The 9568-nt window shown below is 48.0% G+C and overlaps 1 protein-coding gene across 1 annotated transcript; it reads left to right on the plus strand.

Annotated features, from left to right (window-relative positions):
• Window positions 1-215: 215 nt before the first annotated feature.
• LOC106314673 lies at window positions 216-769 on the plus strand. The gene is made up of 2 exons (XM_013752508.1): window positions 216-545; window positions 710-769. The coding sequence occupies exons 1-2, from the start codon at window positions 216-218 to the stop codon at window positions 767-769; spliced, it is 390 nt and encodes a 129-aa protein (XP_013607962.1).
• The last annotated feature ends 8799 nt before the right edge of the window (window positions 770-9568 follow it).

A 9568-nucleotide genomic window follows, 5' to 3' on the forward strand; every position in this document is an offset into this window, starting at 1 on the left:
TGGTTGATTGCGATTCGTCCTACAATATGATCTTAGGACGGCCAGGGAACCAAATGGTGAAGTTCCCTATGCCCTGGGGCATAAAGGTGATCACATGGGATCAAGATTATTCCCGCGCCTACTATCAGACGACTCTGAAAGGAAAGACCAACGTCTTATAGCAATTACAGAGCAAACCTCCGGCTCATCACACCGAGGAACTGGAGGTAGAAGAAATGGATGAGGTGCCATTAACCGAAGGAGATCAGACCCGGCATCTCAAGATCGGCTCCAAGCTAACCGAAGGGTTGAGAAGAAGACTGATAGACTTCCTCAGGTCTAACTCTGATTGCTTCGCTTGGTCCCACGCAGACATGCTTGGGATCGATTCGAAGATCATCATGCATAAGCTGCAGGTGGATCCCCTACACCAACCCGTCAGACAAAAGAGACGGAAGTTTGCTCATGAGAGAGATGCGATCATCAACGATGAAGTCAAGAGCCTGCTTGGCGCGGGGTTCATTCGTGAGGTGCAGTATCCAGAGTGGCTAGACAACTTTGTCTTGGTCAAGAAAAAGAACGGAAGTGGAGAGTCTGCATTGACTTCACGGACCTCAATAAATCCTGTCCAAAGGACCCCTTCCCGCTACCTCATATCGACAAGCTGGTGGACGCCACCGCGGGGCATCGGCTGATGAGCTTCATGGACACATTATCCGGCTATAACCAGATACTCATTCATCCGGATGACCAGGAGAAAACGTCCTTCATGACGTCCAGAGGGATCTAAAGTTATGCCCTTCGGCCTAAAGAACGCGGGGTCGACCTATCAGCGGCTGGTGAACATGGTGTTCGCGGACCAAATCGGGAGAACCATGGAGGTCTACATCGACGACATGCTGGTTAAATCCCTAGAAGCGGAAGACCACATATCTCACCTGCAGCAAGCCTTCTCCACCCTCTGGAAATATAACATGAAGCTCAACCCGGCTAAATGTTCATTCGGGGTCAGCTCTGGCAAGTTCCTCGGGTACATCGTAATCCACCGGAGCATCAAGGCCAACCCGGAGCAAATTAGGGCCATCCACTCGATCCCTTCCCCGAAGAACGTCAAGGAGGTTCAAAAGCTAACAGGAAGGATGGCAGCCTTGAGCAGATTAATCTCCAGACTCTCCGACAAATCTCACGCTTTTTTTGGAACTCTCAAGAATCCGAAGGATTTCCAGTGGACGGGAGAATGCGAATCCGCCCTCCAAGAACTGAAATCGTATCTTACCACTCCTCCTCTCCTGTCCAAGCCACTACTCAGTGAAGTCCTGCTGCTATATCTAGCAGTCTCCGAACACGCCGTGAGCGCCGTCTTTGTTCGTGAGGAGGGGAACATGCAGCTACCAATCTACTATGTAAGATAGGCTCTCCTGGATGCGGAGACCCGCTACAGCCACCTCGAAAAGCTTGCCTTAACCCTGATAGTCACCGCTTGCAAGCTCCTACTCTACTTCCAGGCTCATCCAATTGAAGTTGTCACCTCCTTCCCTGTAAAGTTGGTCCTCCACAAACCCGAAGTCTCCGGACGCTTAGCCAAATGGGCCGTGGAACTGGGGGAGTACGACATAATATTTCGACCCACCACGACTATAATGTCACAGGTCCTAGCAGACTTCGTGGCTTAATTCTCCCCTGCTTTGCTCCCCGCTTTGGAGCAGGAGATACGCCTCCAAGGCTAGATTAAGGAAGAAGGAGAATGGATCCTACACGTTGACGGATCCAGCAACGTCAGAGGAACTGGAGTAGGGATAGTGCTTACCTCGCCAACGGGGAATACAACCTCAAGGGCCGTGAGATGCAACTTCAAAGAAACCAACAACGAAAGCGAGTATGAGGCCCTAATCGCGGGCCTAAATCTTGGTCACCAAATGGGGGCAGAGAATATCCAGGTCTTCAGTGACTCCCAACTGATAATTAACCATGTACAAGGGGAATATCAAGCAAAATACGACAGCATGATCCAGTATCTGGCGGTCACTCAACGACTAATCAAGAAGTTCAAGAGCTGGAAACTCACTCAAATCCTCCGGGAACAGAACTCACAAGCCTATGCCCTGGCCAATCTAGGGTCTGCCCTCGAAACGAATAGCCAGATGAGTATCCCCTTGCTCGTGCTTTAATGGCCAGCTACCATGGAGGAACCCCCATCAGAGGAGGTCTCAGCTGTCGAAGAATGAAGAACTTAGATGACCCCCCTGATTCGGTACCTGGAGGCCGACACCCTCCCGGAAGACCGTAGCGAAACCAGAAAGATCAAGAAGCAAGCCGCGAGGTACTGTATCTCCCAGGAGAAGCTATACCGGAGGTCCTTCTCTGGCCCGTACCTAATGTGTGTCACACCCCAGCAAGTGGGTCGAAGCAGAAGCGCTTAGCCGCATAACAGATCTCCAGATCCGCAAGTTCCTGTGGACCTACGTAATCACTCGCTTCGGGGTCCCTCACGAGATCGTCACCGACAATGAACCCCAGTTCACAAGTCACAACTTCAAGGAGTTCTGCAAGGACTGGGGCAAAAAACTAACTTTCGCCACACCCCGACACCCCCAGTCTAACGGACAAGCTGAGTCCACAAACAAAATAGTGGTCAACATGCTCAAAAAGCGATTGGAGGGCTCTCACGGGAAGTGGGCGGAATAACTACACGGAGTCCTCTGGGCCTACCGGACCACTCCAAAAACAGCAACAGGGGAAACCCCCTACTCGCTAGTCTACGGCTCTGAGGCCATTGTACCTATAGAGATGCACGTAAGAACAACGGTCTCCGGATCTACCTCTCAGGAGCAAAATAACGAGCTGATGGCGCTAAGCCTCGACCTGCTCGACGAAAAAAGAGAGGCCGCTCAACTGAGAAACTGGTCCTACCAGCAAGACGTCACTAGGACGTACAACAAGAAAGTCAGAACCAGAACCTTCCAGCAAGGGGACTGGGTTCTACGACGAGCAGAAAAAACAACGGGGAAACTCACGGGAAACTCACCCCAGGGTGGGAAGGACCCTATAAGGTCATCGAGGTGCGGAGAGCATGCGCCTACAGGCTGCAAGATAGCAAAGGTAAAATACAACCTAACTGCTGGAATGCCCTTCCCTTCAAAGCTTGTCATTTTTAATACGGTCTCTGGACCATGATTTCTATACTACTATATACTATTTAAGCATTTTGATTTCTGACTCCTATGTATGCTAAACGTCTCCGGACAAAGCTTATATATAATAGTTCCGACTATAAAAGTAGAGGGGAAATCATTATACTTAAAGGGGCATACGAGCTGGATCAGGTCTCCAGAGACCTCCGATCCTGGCCAACCCTCACAAAAGAGGCACAACCACAGTGGCACGCCCACAAAGAATCAAAACGAGTATGAGACATAAAGCCGGAATGGGTATGCGCAAGCCTGAGTATGCTGTCAGAACTACCTAAAGCCCCTGTGCAGCCTAAGGCGCATCGGGGTCCCTAGAGTACCAATGTGAAAAGTACATGTATTAAAACGCTACGAGCTACAAGATACAGGGAACACATGGTATATACTCATTGCAAAAGTACTGTGAAACACAGGGAGCAATATATATCTTGCTTCTCCAGACGTGGAAAGCAGCGTAAGCTTGACACTTGGGTCACAACACCTACACCAGCACCCTTTAAGCTTGTCAGTGACTTCCTGCAGAAGTAGAATACATCATAGGAACTCGATAGTGGCCAACTTCCGAGCGGCAGAATGCGAAATTCAAACAGGTACCGGTAGTAGTCTTGCCTAGGAAGATGAAGTACGGTCCCTGCGAAAAAAAACATTTCGGGTTCCCAAGGAACTCCGGGTCTTTATGCGAGCCCTCAATATAAAGAGGAAAACTAAGGTTCCCCAAACGAGTCTGAGTCCTACGTGTAAAATCTAAGGAAGAACCTCCGGGTTCCCCTATAGCCTCTGGGTTCCAATCAGAGATCTCATGGTCTAAGGAAGAACCTCCGGGTTCCTATACGGCCTCAGGGTTCCGAAAGAAGGTAGAACCTCTGTGCAGCTTAGGGCGCATCGGGGTCATTACAACTTCAAAGAACCTCCGGGTTCCAAACAACGATCTCCGGATCCAAACCTCCGGGTTCCAACACGGCCTCAAAGGCCTTATTCGATTCTAGCAAAAAGGATAGAACCCCCGTGCAGCCTAGGGCGCATCGGGGTCATTACATCCCTAAAGGACCTCCGGGTTCCCACACGACCTCAGGGTCCTGGTGCACCAGGGTCCCGATACGATCTCCGGATCTAAGGAACAACCATGCACTCTTATGCGACCTCAGGGTCCAATCAAAACCACAGAAACCTCCGGGTTCCAACCACGATCTCCGGATCCAACTAAAGAATCTCTGGAATCCTACATCGCCCCCGGGCCCCAGGCTCGGTCCCAGGACCTAGAGAAGGGACCTCCGGGTCCCAGATAAAAGACCTCGTGGTCTGACGGGGACGTCCGGGTCCCAAGATGCAATCTAAGGATCCAAGAGGAGCCCTCGCGCCTCCCTCTCCAATGATCCCCAGATCCTATCATTCAAATTTACGAAAAGAGTGATCGTAGACTCCAAAGTCCCACTTCGATCAAAAAACATGCGAAAAACAATATTTTCCGAAAAAGCATATAGGAGCAAAGTAACAGCAAGGAGTAAAACGGTAAAAAACGAAGCATCATTCATAAAGTCAAGGAGCGGACTACAAAGAGCCTTTATTCATAAGAAAGCGACAAAAACCAAAGTCTCAAAAGATAAATCAAAACGAGGGTCCCTCCGAGAATCGCGACCCTATAACAGATCTCGGGGTTGCAGCCTGGGAGAGATTCTCTGATTGGCGGCCAAAACCTCCAGATAAGAACAGGTGACGACGATACTCTTCTTCTGGATTCCAATGATCTACGCGCTTCTCCAGCCACTCCCTCATCAGCTCCCACCTAGCCGAAGCTCTCACTTGCTAAATGAGAAGGTCCCGACAAGCCATCATATCTTGCACCTGGCCACAGAGAAGGAGGGCCTCGCTAGTCAATCTCCGATGGGCATCTACCAGAAGGTCCCGGTTAGGCATAATATCAACGCTTGTTTACGAGATAGAAGACAGACCCCCAGCCGATAAAGCGTCCCTTGCTAGTCTTGGTGGAGGAATATAAGAAAGACGCCGCTTCCACGTTTTAACCTTCTGATACTCGTCATAAATAACCGATACCGGAGACCTCACCGCGTTCCCTAAAGCAAAAAGTGTATACATACATGAGAAACAAAATAAGACAGAGTCCTATCAGTTGGAGAAGAAAGGCTTACCCCAAACGCGGCTATGACGCAGGGCCTCCATGCTTACCAGGAAGGTCACCCAGCGGAATCGCCGGGGAATTCCCATTACGAGCTTCGCCACCGTTTCTCCAGCAAAGGAAACCGGGCGAGATACATCTGACAAAGCAAGAGCTAGAATGTCAGGATCAGGTCCCCAAAAGGTTGGTAAAATTCAAAACTCAGAAGAAAATCTCACCCACGGTACGCCAAGACGTAGGGTAACCCACCGGCTCAGGAATCTTCACGAACACATACCGATTGTTCCAACCATCCCCGAAGGGACGATTCCCTCTGACACCCCCTCAAAGGTTCCTCGACCAAAGGGGCGCCATCACGAGATCGAAGATGGTAGAACCCATCTTTGTTTGCCAAAGGAGCAAAGTAATAAGAGTATAATATCTCATGCACCCCGATGGAAAATCCATGGAGTTCTCCGAGTACTTGGAGGGCCATTAAAGTCCTCCAGGTTAGGGGAGTAAGTTGAGAAGGACTGAAACCGAAGAAGGATGACACTTCGCCTATAAGAGAAGGAATTGCACCCCGGAAGCCTGCTTCCAGGTACGCTTCATAGACAGCCACCTCACCCGCTCCGCCATCCGGAGCGTGTTCGAACTCGGTTGGACTCCTCATCCCCACTGAAGGATGAATCAAGTACTTCCTCCTTATGTTAGCCAGATCCCGCTCTCGGACCTCAGAACGGGAACCGTCATCAAAGAAACAGGAACGAAGCCTTCTCAGAGGCGCCATCGGAACCGCTTCACTATCAGCCTCCAGAACATTCCCCAAAGATGGAACGGGGGATGAGAAAGGATCAGTGAAAGGAAGACTCGGCCTTGCACGACCACCCACGAGCGAGGACAGAAACGAAAGCGGCTCAGGATTCATCTTTCTCAGCTAAGAATCAGTGCTAGGGATGGGTTGAGGCCAGCTAGGAACTATCGTGAATCTCTATTTATATTCGGGTCGTTCCCTTTTCCGCGGGATCAGAAAAGGAAATAGAGATGTTTCCAAATATCCCAAAGAATCCTTGATTTAAAGAGTAGACGATGAAAAGGAAACCCGATCTCTGCAGAAAAAGGGAAAATGCTTCCCGCAAAAAAGGAAAGTGCTCGCTTTTTGGAGGAATCAAAAGAACATCCAGTATCATCAAACCGTACGGGTCCTAGCCCCCCGGTCTATCCTCTGCGCATCAGAGCTCTAGGCTCCACCGTCTCCAAGACATCATCAGAAGCCCAGTGCTCCCTGCCCTCGACGAGAATCCGCGGTCCAAATAGCACCAGACTCCGGTCTGACGTAGGGAAAACTGATCATCCCCCGGTTTCAGAGTACGGTTCCGGCCTGAGTGGAACCTGGGATCGCGGGATTACTGGAGCGATGTCCTGCCTAAGGGAAGCTTTCTGAGAATGAGCAACTCCTGTTGACTTGAGTGCACAGGTTATTCCCCGAGTTCGATGATGAAATCGAGCAATAAGGGGCAAACTGTTGGGGAAAAATACTCAGGTATTGAATTCATCTAGACCCCAGGTAGGACACCGGCCTCTGGATCCCCGCTGGAAGGAACCCCGGTTCCCAGGATCCCCGCTAGAAGGAACCCCGGTTCCCCGCTATGGAGTTTTCCGGGTCCGGTCCAGAATCGGCCCCCTTCCTCCGGGAAATGGAAAACTTTTGATAAGGAGAACCTTTCATATTTCCGAATATTAAAGAGTTTAATCTACTCCAACCGACTAAGGGCCCGCCTTAGGAAGACTATATAAAGGGAATCCAAACCCTAAAGCAAGGGATCGACACTTCAAGACTTAGAGATTATAGCTAGGCGGCTAGAACTAGGGTTTATACACCAATCATTGTAGTTCCGGCTTGTTCTATCTGATAAAACATCTCTTCAATTCTATTACTCTTTAATACTCACGAAATCTATACAAATAACTAGCCTTGTCCATCGTTCCGTAGTACTCACAAAGATCCTACACAAAAATCCCCTCACAGTTCACATCTTGACATCGATCGATAGCGAAGCGCGCAGAGAGCCCGTTTGGTCACAGCCGACTTGAAGCCCAAGTCTTCACCAATTTACAAGATTACCCCTGACGAGTTTTAACCTAATTATATAAGATTTGCTAACATGTTTGAGGCAAAGTGTGTTTTCTTGTTTTACTATTTTCACAGCAAAGGTTTTCTAGGATTTTGATATATTGGAGAGAAGATCCAAAGTTATATTTGTGGTTGGAACTCTATTGATATCTATTTACTATTCTAATGCAGTTTTCATACCTTATTGTTGTTATTAATTATTTGGCCATGTCTGAGTAGTTCCCTTGTTAGATTTTAGGGCTTAAATAGGTTATGAGGGATTAGCCCCAACTATAGATTGTTAGTTGTAATATTAATCATTAGGATTGTCATTAATGCCTGATTCTATATTAGCCACCTAGAACTTGCCCTAGGATTGTTTGATATAAGCGATAGCTTTAATCTCATCCTGAAACCATTCTAATTGAGCTAAGTTTCTTGCTAGAGAAATGCGAGAGCTGATCTAGTGAGCTTAGTAAGCACATTTAACCCGTGCATTAACGCTTGACCAATAGAATCGATCGATATTCAAATAGAATAATCGGTCGACATTTTGAATAGTGCATCGATCGATATTCATATAGAATCATCGATCGACACTGGTCAATAGACGAACCTAGAAAGCGAGAGCCTAGTGGTTCGTTTATAAGTGTTGAGCTCTACAATATCATGCATGCAACGTTTTAGGCATCTATTGGATTATAATTCCAAATTTCCTGAATAAAAACCCTAAGTCTAGCTATTTCCTTTTAAGCACCAAAACCTCAACCAATCAATCGAACAATTACTTGCTCAAACAACTGCAAGTTTACATTTAAATCATTAAACCACCTTACTTAACAAATCCAATTAGATTTATTAGGTTCCCTAGCTCCTTGTGGATTCGATCCCTAAGTACTATAATTGAACCTCTTATTTGAGTGAGTAAAATCACTCTTTAGGGTCATTTGAGTGATATCAAATTTGGCGCCGTTGCCGGGGAGCTTTGATCGCCTATTAGATTTGATTCTTGTTAAGTTTAATTTTTGACACAAATTTTTTTTCTTTGATTTTCAGGTACATGGCCAGCAGTACCAGAAGCAACAAGGAAACTCAACTGCTATTCTCACCAGATCCTGCAAGCTTGGAGCGTTCAATTCGAAAAGAAGCGCGTTCCTCATCGATTGACAACAACACCTGTTCGTCGCTCGATTTTCATCATCCACCGTCGACCCAGGCACTAGTCCCGTCAACCAACACTCGCTCACCACCGTCGACCAAAGACACTCACCTTCCGTCGCCCAATATCTTACACCCGACATTGATCGATACTTCAGTCCGAACATCGATCAATACTGAGCCGCGAAACATGGTTGCGACATTGATTCTTGTACGTTATGAGAGAGGAGACATGCATAACCAGGAAGGTCATCTGCGTAATGCAGCAGGTCAGAGGATAGATGCTCAGGGGGCTGCAATCCCTGAGTCCGATACTGATGCTACATGCACTACTCTATCTGTAGATGAGGATGCTCGACCCAGAACATTGGCTGACTACAACCGTCCGGATCAGTTCTACACCAACAGATCAGCCATTCGTCCTCCAACTATTCAAAGGATTTTCTAGTTGAAGCCGCAGTACTACACACTCGTGGGACAGACACCCTACTATGGGTTATCTCACGAGCATCCTATGGACCATCTGGAGAGGTTCGAGGATCTTCTATCTGCCATTAAAGTCGAGGGAGTCTCTGAAGACTACCTCCTATGCAAGCTCTTCAAGTACTCACTTGCTGGAGATGCTTTGCATTGGCTTAAGCAGTTACCACCATGATCTCTCACATCCTGGAGCGACATCAAAAATGCATTCTTATGCAACTTCTTTGATGAAGCGCGTGCTGAAGACTTGAGGAGCAAGATTGATACTTTCACTCAAGAGCCTGCAGAATCATTCAGATTCAAGTCTTATCAGAGAGATTGCCCACACAATGGATTCAATGAAGTACAACTGCTCAGTACTCTCTACAGAGGCATCGCGGTGCAGTACAAGATGGTTCTTGATGCTTCCAGCAATGGGAACTTCAACACCAGGAATCTAGAGGAGGCTGTGAAAGTTATTGAGAACTTAGCATCTAGCAGCAACACCAAGAACACTGACTTTGAAAAGAAGAGGTCTGCTGCCTGGGGAATGATCAG

Source organism: Brassica oleracea, chromosome C9, assembly GCF_000695525.1.
Source record: "Brassica oleracea var. oleracea cultivar TO1000 chromosome C9, BOL, whole genome shotgun sequence".
Classification (NCBI taxonomy): domain Eukaryota; kingdom Viridiplantae; phylum Streptophyta; class Magnoliopsida; order Brassicales; family Brassicaceae; genus Brassica; species Brassica oleracea.

Excerpts from the sequence above, each read along its gene's own strand:
- LOC106314673 (XM_013752508.1), top strand. The coding sequence starts at position 216 with ATGGATGAGGTGCCATTAACCGAAGGAGATCAGACCCGGCATCTCAAG. Across the intron at positions 546-709 it reads GGCTAGACAACTTTGTCTTG|ATACTCATTCATCCGGATGA; the intron begins GTCAAGAAAAAG and ends GGCTATAACCAG.